This window comes from Bubalus kerabau, chromosome 8 (genome assembly GCF_029407905.1).
Source record: "Bubalus kerabau isolate K-KA32 ecotype Philippines breed swamp buffalo chromosome 8, PCC_UOA_SB_1v2, whole genome shotgun sequence".
NCBI classification, from domain to species: Eukaryota; Metazoa; Chordata; class Mammalia; order Artiodactyla; family Bovidae; genus Bubalus; species Bubalus kerabau.
In genome coordinates, this window is record NC_073631.1 from 71,729,705 (window position 1) to 71,745,770 (window position 16,066).

At 41.5% G+C, this 16,066-nt stretch overlaps 1 protein-coding gene across 2 annotated transcripts in view; it reads left to right on the top strand.

The window, feature by feature from the left end:
- The first annotated feature begins 11,602 nt into the window (after positions 1 to 11,602).
- The window catches only part of HIBADH (3-hydroxyisobutyrate dehydrogenase), a 109,892-nt gene continuing 105,428 nt past the window's right edge, over positions 11,603 to 16,066 (top strand). Inside the window, exon 1 of one of the 2 annotated variants that reach the window (XM_055590527.1) lies at positions 11,603 to 11,696. Coding sequence is in view for 1 of the 2 variants with exons in the window: in XM_055590526.1 (XP_055446501.1) it covers positions 11,747 to 11,837 (91 nt within the window). In the remaining variant the exon portion in view is untranslated. Of the gene's footprint in view, positions 11,838 to 16,066 lie in introns of both variants that reach the window. The other variant, XM_055590526.1, reaches the window with a different exon arrangement.

Below are 16,066 nucleotides of genomic sequence, written 5' to 3' on the forward strand. Positions count from 1 at the left end.
ATTCTGATGGCAGAAAGTGAAGAGGAAGCCTCTTGATGAAAGTGAAAGAGGAGAGTGAAAAAGTTGGCTTAAAGCTCAACATTCAGAAAATGAAGATCATGGCATCTGGTCCCATCACTTCATGGGAAATAGATGGGGAAACAGTGGAAACAGTGTCAGACTTTATTTTTCAGGACTCCAAAATCACTGCAGATGGTGATTGCAGCCATGAAATTAAAAGATGCTTACTCCTTGGAAGAAAAGTTATGACCAACCTAGATAGCATATTGAAAAGCAGAGACATTACTTTGTCAACAAAGGTCCGTCTAGTCAAGGCTATGGTTTTTCCAGCAGTCATGTATGGATGTGAGAGTTGGACTGTGAAGAAAGCTGAACGCCGAAGAATTGATGCTTTTGACCTGTGGTGTTGGAGAAGACTCTTGAGAGTTCCTTGGACTGCAAGGAGATCCAACCAGTCCATTCTAAAGGAGATCAGCCCTGGGATTTCTTTGGAAGGAATGATGCTAAAGCTGAAACTCCAGTACTTTTGGCCACCTCATGCGAAGAGTTGACTCATTGGAAAAGACTCTGATGCTGGAAGAGATTGCGGGCAGGAGGAAAAGGGGACGACAGAGGATAAGATGGCTGGATGGCATCACCGACTCGATGGACGTGAATTTGGGTGAACTCCGGGAGTTGGTGATGGACAGTGAGGCCTGGCGTGCTGCGATTCATGGGGTCACAAAGAGTCGGACATGACTGAGTGACTGAACTGAACTGAACCGAGTTATTTAAAAAAAAAAAAAGAGTTAACACAGCAGACTGAGTGCCATCCTTTCAAAGCCCTCCTTACAAGCTTGGCCCTTGACTGATGTCTTTCTGGCATGCTGAATCCTCCAAAACTTCCTTGGCCTTCTTCCAATGACTTCTCTTCAGTGTACCTTTCCAAGTGGGTGTCTTTTGAGAAGTCTGTATCATTTGCCAATTTTCCATGTACCATGAGCCTCAGCTTTCGTGCTTTGGGTCTCCCAAACACATTTTGCAATATTAGGTGTAGCAAGAGATTCCACTTCTTACTCTCTTAAGAGAGAAAATTAAACCAAAAATCATTTACATTCAAGTCTTCCTCTAGTGGGTTCTGTGTATTACATCACATTTCATGGGGTCTCCAAGACCACCTCTCAGTCATACTCATGGCTATGATTGATTTCAGCAAAAAGATACAAAGCAAAATAGCAAAGATAAAGGGGACATGGGGCAAAGTTCACAGGAAACCAAACACAAACTTCAAAGAATTCTCTGCTGGTGGAGAGAGACAGGACCCTCCTTGAACAGAATCCAAGGCCATGTCCCAGAAAAGGGAATAGAGAGATAAAGGCTGGTCTTGTCCCAGCCACAATGACAGAGTAGGCTAAAAGGAGGAATTCTGCTGAAACAAAACAAAACAAAAAACTAGTATCAGCACACGGAAAAACTTCTTTCTTAAGAAATACTGTTCTTGATAAAGTTTCAGTCAGACGTTATTTTAGGAACAAAATGTTCACAAATAGAAGATTAAAAAGGGATAAAGGGAATTATCAAAATATTTTCATTTTTTATCCCAGAAAATGCAAGTTACTTTTGTATTTCTATGCTTAGGGTGAATTAGGTTTAGCATTGAATGTTTTTAAATTTGTCAAATATTCAAAAATATACTAGGCCTCATTAGTTTTACTATCTCATAAAAAACCAAGGTTTAATTTCCCAATGAGAAGACAGCCTCTGATTTTTCAAGAGACATAATTTGAAAATGGTCTTTGGAACCAGATGCCTGCTTTTAGTTTTAGGTCTGGTTGCTAGTTATGTGATCTTGGACAGATTAATAACCTCTTTATGTCCTAACGATTTCATCTTAAAATGAAAATAATAATTACAGTTACTTCATAGAGTTATGAAAGGGCTACTTAGATTAATCTATATAAAGAATTCACAGTGCCTGGCATATAGTATATGCTCAAGAAATGGTAGATGTTATTGTAATAAGATATACTTCTTGTGTTCTTAGAAAGTGAGTTTACAGGATGTTCTAAATACTTGAGGATTATAAAGATATGCCCTGTTAACTTGTAAATGAGATAAAATAAAACCTCTAAGAATTTAGCCTTAAAATGAATAAAAAATGAATCACCCAAAAGATTGCTTGAAGGCACAGTGTAACCAGTTTGAAATCATTACCATATCTTAAGAACATATCAATCAAAACAGTGTTCCTTTGGGTGGATAGGATAGTAGTTCCAGGCCTTTAGGTTTTATGACTCAGTTTAAAAAAAATAAAAGAGGAACCAATGAAGTGCTGCTAACTTTTTAATTTACCAAAGACGAGTGTGAAAAAGATCCACCAGTCTCTTGCCACCATCATGGCGTAAAGGAAAAGATGTTTTGCCATAAAAAATAATAAATGCCATATTCTCAGAACAAACACAATTGTTCCCATAAAGGCCACCAATCCAGAGAGATATTATTTTCTTTTCTTTCAAAATAGGTGAAAATCTCATTAAAGGCAAGCAACACTCTCTTGGACTAGCCCTCGGAATAAGAAACAAAGAATCACAGAGGGAAATGTTGGAACTGCCCATTCTCTAGGGAGAAGGAAGTTTTAGCATCAGTCTTTGACCTTTTCTTGGTCCCAGTGGCAATACCACTTCTAATGTGAAGATAAACATAGGAGATTTAAGCATCTGATTTTGAGTACTTCCTGTTACTACAATCACAAAGGGGCATTCACTAGACAGCTGATTCATTGGTTTCTCCGTGTTTGATTTCATGTTCATGAAGCAGCCTTCTAAGTTCCATGTAGGTCTGCCAATAGGGAGAGAATATGTTGACTCCATGAACCTTACTTTATTTTTTTCTGGCCATGCCATGTGGCTTGAGGAATGTTAGCTCACTGACCAGGGATCGAACATGCACCCTGGGCAGTGAAAACGTGGAGTCCTAACCACTAGACAACCAGGGAGTTCTTAACTCCACGACTTGAAACATTTCTGGCAAGTCACTGGAATCCAGAAACATGGGTGGATTTGGAGAGCATTACCCTAAGTGAAGTAAGTCAGAAAGAGAAAGAAAAATACTTTATGATATCACTTATATGTGGAATCTAAAAAAAAAAAAAGCAAACTTATGAATGTAACAAAAAAGAAGCAGACTCACAGATACAGGGAGCAAATCAGTGATTAACAGCAGGGAAGGGAGGAGGGACAATACAAGGGCGGGGAATTAAGTGATACAAACTATTAGGTATAAAATAAGCTACAAGGATATATTGCACAGCACAGGGAATATTGCCAACATTTTAAATATCTATAAATGGAGCAAAACCTGTAAAAATCATGAGTCACTATGTTGTATACTTGAAACTTATATAATGTTATATACCAACTATACTTCAATAAAAAAAAATTCCCTGAATTTACTTCCTTCTAATTTCTCCTTTCCTTCACAGGCCAAGTTTCCTGGGGAAAAAAAAAGACAATATTCATTGTCTCTGTCCATTTTGCCATCTGTCATTGTCCCGTAGTGTATTGTGAGCTGGCCCTATCATTTCATTGCAAATGTTCTTCTTTACTAAAGGCAACAATAATTCTTAGTTGCAAAAGCCTACAAAGACTTTTCTGTGCTTATCCTATCTCTCACTTGATAAGCACTGGCATTAGAAATATTTTCTTTGAACTGTTCTATTTTAACTTCTCTGACATCTCTCTGTCCTCATTTCCTGTCTTCTCTGGACTCTCCCTCTTGGTCTTTATATGCTCTAATTCTTCTTCCACTCCCTAGAGTGTTCTCAGGATTTTTATCCACTCTAGAAATATTGGGAGGGACCCCATCTACACTCATGGCTTTCATTATCATCTATTAGCCCATGACTTTCAAATATATATGTCTAACTTAAACTCTCTATCTGGCCAACTGCCCCTGGACACATCCACTTCAAACTCAAAATAACCCAGTTTCCTATTGTGGGAAATGGCATTTTTGTCTAACCAGTTACCCAAGTCAAACCCTAGGAATCTACCTCGATTATTACTTCTTTCTCTCTCTCTTTTTTTTTTTTGGCTGCACCATGCAGCATGTGGGATCTTAGTTCCTCACACAAGGATCAAACCCGTGCCCCCTGCAATGAAAGCAAGGAGTTTAGCCACTGCACTGCCAGGGAAGTCCCTTTCTTTCAAATCTCCTTCAGTTTTCAGAAGTAACAGGTACTATCAGTTTCACCTCCCAGACGTCTCTCCTACTTGTCCCTTTCTCCCTATGCCCATTGTCATTGCCAGCATGACTAGTTCCTGAACATCTCTCATGTCTTAGATAGCTTTACCTTATAAGGCAGCCGCTATCAATGCTCATTCTGTGGCAGAACTATTTGAGAAAATTAAAAAATAAAGGCAAATGCTCAATGACTCACCCCAGAAATTACTTTTAGTTGAGCCCTGGGCTTTAGTATTTTGGAAAAGTTCTAATACGCATTTGGGACTCCAAACCACAGCTTTATGGTCTTCATAGATGAATTGGACCATACAGAAATAATCTAAGAAACATCAAAGTGACTGAAGGCTACCAAAATTATGTCATGGGTCTCTGGTAATTATAGCCTTAAGCAAAACTAAATAAACAAAAGCAAACCCAAAAACCTCTGTTATTTTTGTTATAATTGATATATTGGATATAGAATCAAAGTGATGCACTGCATCTTCAGTCACGAAAGGGTCAATAGGTTATATGAGCACATGACACAAATATTGGAGAATGCATGACTTGTTCAAAAGGCATTCTGATGCCAATTTTTTAAAAGCAGCTAAGAATGGCTAAGTGACTAAGTTGTGGCCAGTGGGGAAGGAAAATTGTGGAGTGGCTTATAAAGAAGAATTCTGAAAATGACCGTCCACCAGCATATTCCTTTCCTTTACCTTTTCTCCTCCTTTTCTTTTATGTGGGACCACCAGCAGCCACCTTGGATGGTGAAGTAAGCATGAAGCCAGAAACCAGTGGCAGACAGTAAAACAAAAAGAGGAGCCTGGGTTTTTGATAACTCAAGAGTTGCCATAATGATCCTGGTTTGTCTATGTTTAGACTTTTTAATGCGATGATTAACCAGACTGCTATCATTTGGCTTCTCTGCTTCATTCAGCTAAACCTGATGCTGTTACAATTTTGAAGGTACCTTTAGGTATCGTTTCTTAACCAGACTTAACCATTTTCTTGACTGCTTATTTATTGTTGTGGAAAAGAAAGAGAATGAGAGAGGGAGAAAGAAAGAGAGAACTTGGTGGTTCAGAGTGATCTGGCAAGAGAGACAGTATCATTTTATGGTGGAGGTGAGTGAGTAAGAAAATAGCTTGGAGACAGATGTAAAATGATTAGATAGCATGGGTCTTTGGGGGGAAAGCTTTTTTTCCCCTCTCTTTCCCAGATTCTGAGGACATGAATGTTAGGTCTTTTGTCACATGGATCCCTGAAGCCAAGGTTGTTTTTTGTTTTTGTTTTTGTTTTCAGAATATTTTTTTCTCTGTTGTTGAGATTGGGTAATTTCTACTGTTCTAGCTTCTTGCTCACTGATTCTTCCCTCTATTCTGCTATAGAGCTCATTCTTTGAGGGTTTGTTTTTTCTTTCAGTGATTACATTCTTCAACTCTAAAATTTTCATTTATTTCTTTGTTGTATCTTCTTCTTCTTCTTTTTTTTTTTTTTTTACTGTGCTAATGTGCTTAGTCACTCAGTCATGTCCGGCTCTTTGCGACCCCATGGGCTGTAATCTGCCGGGCTCCTTTGTCCATGGAGATTCTCCAGGCAAAAATACTGGAGTGGGTTGCCATGCCCTCCTCCAGGGGATATTCCCAACTCAGGGATCGAACCCAGATCTCCCACATTGCAGGCAGATTCTTTACCATCAGAGCCACCAGGGAAGCCTGTAAATACTGGAGTGGGTAGCCTATCTCTTCTCAGGGGATCTTCCTGATCCAGGAATTGAACTGGAGTCTCCTGCATTGGAGGTGGATTCTTTACAGTTGAGCTACCAGGGAAGCCCTATCCACCCCGCTACCCCCCCCCCCACCCCATTTAAGGGTGTTCTAACTGCTTATTGAAACATTTTTTGATGGCTGCTTTAAAATGTTTTTCAAATAATTTTAACTTCTCTGTCACCTTTGTATTGACATTTTCTTTTTATTAGTTTTCAATCTTCCCGGTTCTTGGTATGATGAATAATTCTGATTGAAGCCTGAATGCTTTGGGTATTGTGACATTCTGGATCTTATTTTAATCCCCTCTTTTAGCTGGCTTTCCTGACACTGCTCTGGTGAGGTAATGGAGGGGGGCATTGTCTTTGTTAATGCCAGGTGGGGACAGAAATCTAGGCTCCATTTTTTGCCTCTGTTGATACCTGTTGACGGGGGTGAGGGGGGCGGCTGGGGCTCCTCAATGCTCTTAAGTGGTAGTGGGAGTTTCAACTCCCCACTGGGCTTCCACTGATATACCCCTAGCCTAGAAGGGTAGGAGTGTTCCCTAGGTGGCCTCCACTGACACCATGGCAGTGAGGGGTGGCCTCCTTACCTCTGATGGTGGAGGAAGTCCAGTCATTCCACACGGCCCCTCTGACTCTGACTATCAGGTGGGGGTGGAAGGCTCACCACGTAGTTTCCAATGACATCTTGGGGATAGGAGAGAATGTGTGAATGGGTACTTGTTACTATCCAGCAGTGGGAAAAATCCTGGCTCTCTACTTGGCTTTCTCTGAAACACACGAGTGGAGCTGAAGTGTAGAGAGATTGGGCTGTTAAGATGTTGGGGTGTCTCATTATGGCCTTGAGGGTGTGGAAGTTGGTTCCTCACCTGGCCTTTACTGGCATGAGTGCGATTGGGGCCATAGGTTTTTATTATATGGTATTTGTCTGCAGTAGTGTGGTTATTTTCTAAAGGTTTTCTATCTTGCTGCTGCTGCTGCTGCTAAGTCGCTTCAGTTGTGTCCAACTCTGTGCAACCCCATGGACGGCAGCCCACCAGGCTCCCCCTTCCCTGGGATTCTCCAGGCAAGAACATTGGAGTGGGTTGCCATTTCCTTCTCCAAGGCATGAAAGTGAAAAGTGAAAGTGAAGTCGCGGAGTTGTGTCCGACTCTTCACGACCCCATGGATTGCAGCGCACCAGGCTCCTCTGTCCATGGGATTTTCCAGGCAAGAGTATTGGACTGGGGTGCCATTGCCTTCTCCATTCAATCTTGCTAGGCTGCCCCTTTTATTTGGCCCTTTGGCTAACAAGAGTAGTCTTTTACTGGGGCATTTGGGTTTGTGCTTCTTGGCTATTTGGAGTTTCTGGTTTGGGGATTCTCCAGTACCCAGTATGTGATATAAAATGCTTAATGAAAATCCAAGAACTTGCCTCTGTGTTCCTATTTGGATCTTGAGGTCTCTAGCTAGTATGCCTTCTTTTATTCACTTTTCAGAGTCTTCTTATTGTTACAGAGCAAGGACTTGTGCGCTCACTGTGCAGAAAACCAAACTCTGACAGTGAGTGTTTGCAGTAAAGTAAGGGTTTATTTGCTGGGTGCCAAGCAAGGGAAACGCAATGGCACCCCACTCCAGTACTTTTGCCTGGAAAATCCCATGGATGGAGGAGCCTGGAGGGCCGCAGTCCATGGGGTCACTGAGGGTCGGACACGACTGAACGACTTCATTTTCACTTTTCACTTTCATGCATTGGAGAAGGAAATGGCAACCCACTCCAGTGTTCTTGCCTGGAGAATCCCAGGGACAGGGGAGCCTGGTGGGCTGCCATCTATGGGGTCGCACAGAGTCCGACATGACTGAAGTTACTTAGCAGCAAGCAAAGGAAACAGGCAGCTCGTGCTCAAAACACCTGAGCTTCTTGATGGCTTTCAGAGTATTAGGCGAGAGGGCTATAGAATGCATAATCAGCTTGTGGACCTTCACATCAGTTGATGGTGAGGATGACATTTCAGGAATCTCAACTTTCTGATTTCAACCAGTCTAGGGTCTACCTGCTTGCAGTCAGCACGTAAGTCACCATCCTCTATCTGGGTGAGGGTCTTACATTCTATTGAGCAACTCAAAGATTTGCATCAGGTTGTTATCAATGCCCCGTTAGGAGGGATTCCTATGATTAATCATTCATTAACTGCTTGAGCCTGCTCTTTAGAACTCAATGAAGGCCATGGAAACTAAAGACTTTTTCCTTTCAAATAAGAAATGGGGGACATGCAGGGGCTTTTGTACCTGGGAAGACCCTTCAGGGTCCTGATCAGTTTCAACTTCCCTTTCCCCCCCTCTTTTTCTTTGACACTCCTCAATCTTGAGGGGTACAGGGGCAGGATAAGAAACGGAATAAAGTTCTGGATAGAGAGATTAATCATAGACCTACCAAGGGAATTTGGCTTTAGAGGGACTTGGTTTTAGTATGTTTATTTTAGATGTAATGTCCAGAGTTTTCAGTTGTACTGTGGGGGAGGAAAAGAGAAAAATACATCTACTGCATTTTCCCAGAAGCAGAAGTAAAGATCCTATAATGCACTAAAACACAATTTCAAGCAAAACTACACGGCAGTGACTTAGGGAGAAGTTACAGGGCCTTTCCAGCAAAAATATCAGGAAGGCAATCAAGTAAAGCCAGCCACAGGAGTAACTGTTTTTTCAGATACATTAAGATCTGTAAGCACCTTTAAATAGGAATAGTTACTTTAAAAAATCAAGGTGCTTATGGGAAAACTTCTACGAAAATCTCAGAGCCTTAATTTATGAAGCAACGTAGGGCTTTTGAGAAACTATACTAAACTACATGATGTAGGAATATGGAGAAATTATAACTTACCCCTGGTCCTAGTTGAGCAAAACGAATCAAACTTTCAATGCCATTCAGTCCCTTTTCAAAAGCAGCACATTCATTTTGTTTTAAAAAAAATTAAAAAGCTCTCATGTGCAACTTTAGGTCTGCTTCCTCTTCTTTCTGAGTTATTTCTTCTCTTCCTTTCAGTCCTAGGAGAAAGCAGTTCATAAGAGGAGACTTTTGTAAAGAAACATTCATCTTCTGAGAAGAGAGTCCTACAAACAATTTAGAGAAACAAGCACTGTAGCTCACAATAAAAAAGACAAAAATCCATCTGATTGGATATAAAGTCTCAAGAGGACTGGGATATAAACTTAAGGAGTTGGGAGATCAATTGATATGTGGGCATGTTTTCTAAATACCTCTGCTATGTAGGCTCACATAGTTGAAAGGCAGACTGCATGTCAACAATTATAAAAACCTGTAGTGCTTCATTGTTTGTAGCACTAACAATTGTAGTTCATTGTTTGCAGGAGGTCTATTCAAGCTGAAACCTAAATAAACCAGCAATAGACGATCAGGTAGGAAATGCTCCAGAAACTAGTAAGTAGATTTGGGTGGGGACCCAAATCTAGGAGACTGTCCCCATGGCTGAAATACTGTTTTCTTTCCTATCTTCCTCCTTTCCTTGGTTTTGGTTTGTGTGGAGTAGAGGGCTGGGGTGGAGAAAAAGTCAAAGAAAGGAACTGCTTCTCTATCAGTTACAAACAGCGACCTTGCACTCTGTACCAGTTTTTGGAAACACTGCTACCATGCCAAGAACCCTGAGAGAGCATACTTGGAAATCATCCAGTTCCTTTAGATACTTTGAACTCCTGTGTGTGGCTACAGTGAAGGTTAAAAAAAGTCAAATCTGTTGATTCTGCTACATAGATCAAAAGGTTGGGTAAAAACAACCTAGGCAAATGAATAAATAAAATGAATTCAGGGGAGTGATTTCTATTGCCCTAGTCTATTCTCACTCTCTTTCCTTCTGTACTGTGCGGTGTGCTAAGTCGCTTCAGTTCTGTCCAACTCTTTGTAACCCTATGGACTATAGCCTGCCAAGCTCCTCTGCCCCTGGAATTCTCCAGACAAGAATACTGGAGTGGGTTGCCATGTCCTCCTACAGGGGATCTTCCTGACCCAGGGATGGAAACTGTATATCTTACCTCTCTTGACTTTGCAGGCGGGTTCTTCATCACTAGTGCCACCTGAGAAGCCCCTTCCTTCTGTACTATGTTATGCTATGCTAAGTCGCTTCAGTCGTGTCCGACTCTGTGTGACCCCATAGACGGCAGCCCACCAGGCTCCGCCATCCCTGGGATCCTCCAGGCAAGAACACTGGAGTGGGTTGCCATTTCCTTCTCCAATGCATGAAAGTGAAAAGTGAAAGTGAAGCCGCTCAGTCGTGTCCGTCTCCCAGCTACCCCATGGACTGCAGCCTACCAGGCTCCTCCGTCCATGGGATTTGCCAGGCAAGAGTACTGGAGTGGGTTGTCATTGCCTTCTCCGTCCTTCTGTACTACATTTCCATTAAAAAAAAAAAAAAGCAGCAAGTCTTTGTTTTGGGTGTCCATGGCTCCCAAACCTTCCATGGGGTCAGTGAGGAAGTGAAGCCCTGTAATCATAGCCAAAGGTTTCAGAGATTCAAATATGTACACCAAGCACAGATAGAAGAATGAATAAATCTCCTTTCTGACACACAAACATACTTTCTGCACTTTCATTTGCCTTTCAGTTCAGTTCAGTTGCTCAGCTGTGTCTGAGTCTTTGCGACCCCATGGACTGCAGCATGCCAGGCTTCCCAGTACATCACCAATTCCCGGAACCTATTCAAACTCATGTCCATCGTGTTGGTGATGCCATCCAACCATCTCATCCTCTGTCATCTCCTTCTCCTCCTGCCTTCAATCCTTCCCAGCATCAGCATCTTTTCCAATGAGTCGGCTTCTCAAACCAGATGGCCAAAGTATTGGAGTTTCAGCTTCAGCATCAGTCTCTCCAATGAATATTTGGGACTGATTTCCTTTTTGATTGACTGATTTGATCTCCTTGCAGTCCAAGGGACTCTCAAAAGTCTTCTCCAACATCACAGTTCAAAAGCATCAATTCTGGCGCTCAGCTTTCTTTAAATTAAATGGATGCAGAATTTTCAAACATTAGAGAAATGTATATTTGAGGAGCAAGTTGCTAGCAATTCTATACTTCGAAGAAAACAGTATTGTTTTCCTACAATTTTTCAAATTTGTGGAGAAACTATTCGGCAAATTAAAATAAACTGAGTCTGGTAAAGTTACTGCATTCATGGTAGATTTCTGCGCAATGAATAGACACTAAAAACACAAATGCTAACATCAAGAGGCCCACGTTTTATTGAAGTTAAAAAGGGATCACTGTTCTTGGAAAGCATGGGAATTTCTGCTCTTGTTTAAATACTGCAGCAGCTTCCGCGAGCCAAAGTTCCGTCCTTGTCTGCATGGAAGCAACACGTGCAGTTTTGAGGGGCAGGTGTTGCAAGGAGGCGCTGTGTGACAGCCACCACCTCCCACACGACCTCCGCGTTTTGGTAAACAAGGAGACTCCAACCCGCAGTCCGTAAATAAGGGAGGAACTTGGGGGCGGGATCATGGAGGTATGCGCCCTCCTATTGGTGGTTCACAAAGGACGGAGAGACCTGGGATTTCTGATTGATCTCTTTCCCTGTCTGTAAGGTGATTGACGGCGCTTGTCCCACCGGGCCACGCCTCTCGGCTCCGTGCTCCTCCCCTCGCGGGTAGGTGTCCACCCTGAGCAGCAGAGCGCGTGCGCCAGCGGCCCCACGCCACAGCCGAGCCCGCCCGCCGTACCACGCACCCTGCCAGTCAGTGGGTGAGCAGGGAGCCGCGGAGGTCACTGTGGGGAGGCGGGGCGGGGGCAGCATGGCAGCCTCCTTACGGCTCCGTGGAGCCGCCTCCGGCCTCCGGTATTGGAGCCGCCGGCAGCCTCCGGCAGTGGCCAGCCTTGCAGCGGGTAAGAACCTCGCTCCTTCTTCCCCCGTCCCTACTTCGGTCGCCCGCTTCTCGCTCCATGATCGGAAGAGGTTTTTTCACCGGAGGCGCTGCGATTAGATCGGGGCTTAAAACCCAACATTTTGGCTGGTTCCAAGGCCTAGGCTCTTCTGCGGCCGCGGCTCGCGCCGCCAGTGCGTCTCCCAACTCTCCCCACCTGGATATGTATGAATAGGGTTTAGCGTCCTTCTGGGACTTAGTAATGCGAAGAGCTTGGGCTAAAGGGAGGAGTGTTTGGGTCCGATTCGTGTCTCTTTAGAGTTAGGACTCTGAGGACAATTGGAGGCCCCAGCCCCACGGGCGACCCCGTACCCACGCCGGTGACCCCTGGCCTTGCAGCGCTGGCTGGCCTTTCAACGCCCTGGGTGGGCGCGCCTTCTGGCCGCAGGACCTGATTTTTGTTAAACTACGTTAACTGTTTCAGATGTTTTTACACAAATGGAGTCTATACAAACCAGATGATCAGTCTTTCCAGCAAAGTTTTAAGTCACCTTTGGGTGGCCAGGCGGGCTCCTTACCCTTCCCCCCAGCCCTCCAAGTTTTCTGTAACTGTGCCACCTGAAGATGGCACTTCTGTCCATTTATTAACCAGAATACTTTCTGTGTCCTTAAAATTGTGGCCCGAAGCTGTCCTGCTTCCGTCACCGTCCACCCTCCGTATCATTATAACTTATGGAAGCTAACCATCGATTTAGGAAGAAACAGGTTTTTTTAGACCCACAGAGAACTAATAGTCTTTTCATTTTTCAGAGGAAAGAACCTAAAGCCTCTCAGATAAGTGAATTAGGATATTACAACAGGACCTAGAAAGTAGTCCTTGGTTCTTCCTGATTCCTGCATGTTTCTTCTACAGCAGGATTCCTGTGTAACTGAAAAATTGGTTGGTTTGTGCGGACTCTGCCATTGTCTTCCTGTAAAATTTTTTAGTTTTGACAGTGTACTGTTTAACACTCTCATACTTGAGAGTTTTGAGAAAGCCTTGGTATTAATTTTTTTCTGATCCTCACTGAAAAAAAATATAGCAGGCTGAGAATTGAGTTCTTAACAGACTCCCTTTCTATCCCTCAGTAAAAACCTAAGCAAAAGAGTGGATTTCCTCTCTGGTTTGAAAAAAGAAAGCTCCTTGTGATGAGAGAAAACAGATGTCTGATACAGAATCACACTAATAAGATACAAACTCACAGAATTTGTCAAACTTGAGTGTAACCACTGCTTGATCTACATCTGTTGAACTACAGACAATGCCTCCCACGTTGGAGATATTAAAAAAAAAACAACACTTTTCTGCAGTAGTAAATGTAGCACCAGTTTTCAGATGAATGTGTGATTCTTTCAGTTTTGATTAGTCAGAGAAGACATATGTGCTGTTTAGTGGTTTTACAAGGTGTTCTAATGATATTTTAATGAACCCTTGAAGTACCTTTTAGAGTTAGGAAAGTTCTTAAAATTCATGGAAGAGGAGTCAGAGGCCTTTGACTATAATAAATGCTTCTCTAGACTGGAAAGGCCTACCTTGAAACATTGATAGACTACTTTGGCATATAATGTTGTTTACCCAAATACATTGTAATAATATAGATATATGACAAATTTTGAAATTTTTTTTTTGGTGTGTGTGTGTGATGATTGTTTAAAATGCTTCAGTATTCTTACTCTGGAATTGTTTTAAATGTTTTTGTTAATTTACTACAAAAGTGTTAACTTTTTTGATGTTGGAGTCTTAAAAATTACATGCCAATTTGGAGTCTAGGGACATTAAGAAAAACAGCCAAGTTCAAATAGTAACATTATTTAGTGTTCTAAATTCTGTAGGCTGTTTGTCTCCATGGTATGTTTAACATGTTTATATCATGTGGAGGGTAATATTATAAAGATCTGTACAGTTATTTACAGTTTGAGAAAAATAAGATCTAGTAGTTACTGGTTAATAGCATATCTTAATTTTAATATTTAAAGCATTAAAAAGGAAATAAAAAAATGAGAAGCATTAAACAACCATACATAACTGTTGCATCACCATTTAATAAAAGTAAGTTTTGTGTTTTATCTTAAAAGGCAATTAAATTTAGTTTCAGACTTCTTTGTACAGACAAAAAAATTACAGATGTTGACCCTCTACAGCCATTGTGATTCACTAACAAGTACAAGTAAAAATAAATTTGTAACAGATCATCTTAAAGTGACCACCTGAGCAAAACTGGAATGGGAAAATTAGCCAGAATTATAGACAGAAATGGGAATACATTTCTTTATTATTGACGCTGTGTGTGTATGAAATCTGCTTTAACTCCTTGTGTAAATAAGACTAATGGCATTTTTTTTTCTCTTTGCATTAGCTTCTAGGGTTGCACACGAAGCTCTGAGAAGCTGCACATGACCTTGGGACCAAAAGTTGACCTTAAAATTGCATAAGGAAAATACAATTGACCTTTGAACAAAATGGGTTTGAACTGCAAGGGTCAGCTTACAAATGGATTTTTTTCAATGAATTTGTACTACAGTTGGTTTAATCTGCAGATTTGGAACCATGGATGTAGAGGGCCAACTACAAATTATATTTGGATTTTGTGAGGAGCATCACAAAACCCCCACTTGTTCAGAGGTCAACTGTATTTCTAAAATAACTTGATCCAAATAATAAAGGCCTTTATAGAGTCACTATCCTTAGTCTAGTAATAATTAGCATTAAAGCAAAAGGAATGCTTATGACATAATATGTGATAAAGTAGGACACCAAGTTGTATATACAACATGTCTCATGATACAATGTAAAAAATGCATTCAGAAGACTGGTCAGGCTATACAAAAAGCTAACTGGTTATTTTTGTGTAGTGAAATGAACTTTTTCCCTTATGACTTTTATTAGTTGTTGTTCAGTTGCTAAGTCATGTCTGATTCTTTGTGGCCCCATGGACTGTAGCACACCAGGCTCATCTGTCCATGGGATTCTCAAGGCAAAAATACTGGAGTGTTGCCATTTCCTTCTCCAGGGGATCTTCACAACCCAGGGATCTAACCTGTGTCTCCTGCATTGGCAGGCAGATTCTTTATCACTGAGCCACTACCGAAGCACCTTTTTCATACTTGACGGTTTTCTACAATAAATTACTTTGATGCAAGGAAAAAAAAACTTTTGGAAATATAAAATAATTAACCTCTTACCAATTTTTGCATTTTTATACTTGGAGTAGCCTGATTTGGGTTGATAGTGTTAATAAGATATGGATAATTTTGTCCATGTCCCATTGGAGAAAGAGGTCATAACCTGTAAATTTACAGCTATCAATTTAGAGTTGAACTTTGCCAAATTTTCTGGCTGTTTATTCCTCCTATGTGGTGGTACTGAGAATCACAGAGGTTTGCTGATTAGATACAATCGTTTCTTTAATCTCTATTTCATTTCCTAGTACATGTTCATATTTTTCAGAGCTTCTCTAAATCTTTTACTCAGTGTTACCAGTCTGTGAACAGTCAGTTGCAGAGAGATGGCAGTACATAAGTGGTTTAAATAATGTGGAGCTTGACTCTAGGTCTGGGAGGAAAGGATTTGGAGAGTAAACCTGAAATGTTTGTTTAATGGTTGCTGCAGTACCAATTAAATTAATTCTTTGCTGGATCCATTTTATCATTATCTTTTGTTTTAGCATTGATTTTTATCCCCATTTGATGAAACCTCTCTCTAGTTAGTAATTCATTCATATAACATGAAACAAACTGTGTGCCACCAGGGCACATTTTATTATAGAAGTAGTTATAAAAGTTGTTTTACCATATGCACATGGTAAAAACTCAAAATGTGATAGAATGAAAAGTGAAACTCTGTGCCATCAGTCCAACTCTCTAGCTGTAACTGCTGTTTCTTATGTATCTTACAGAAATTTGAAAGAATTTAATGCATATGTATTCTTTTTTTCTGACTTCTTACTTCCTTGGTGGCTCAGGAGTAAAGAATCTGCCTGCAATGCAGCAGATGTGGGTTTGGTCCCTGCGTCGGGAAGATCACCTGGAGAAGGAAAGGGCAACCCACTCTAGGATTCTTGACTGGGAAATCCCATGGAAGAGAACGGGAAGATCACCTGGAGAAGGAAAGGGCAACCCACTCTAGTATTCTTGACTGGGAAATCCCATGGACAGGGAAGCCTGGCGGGCTATAGTCCCTGGGATCTCAGAAGAGTCAGACACGAATTAGCA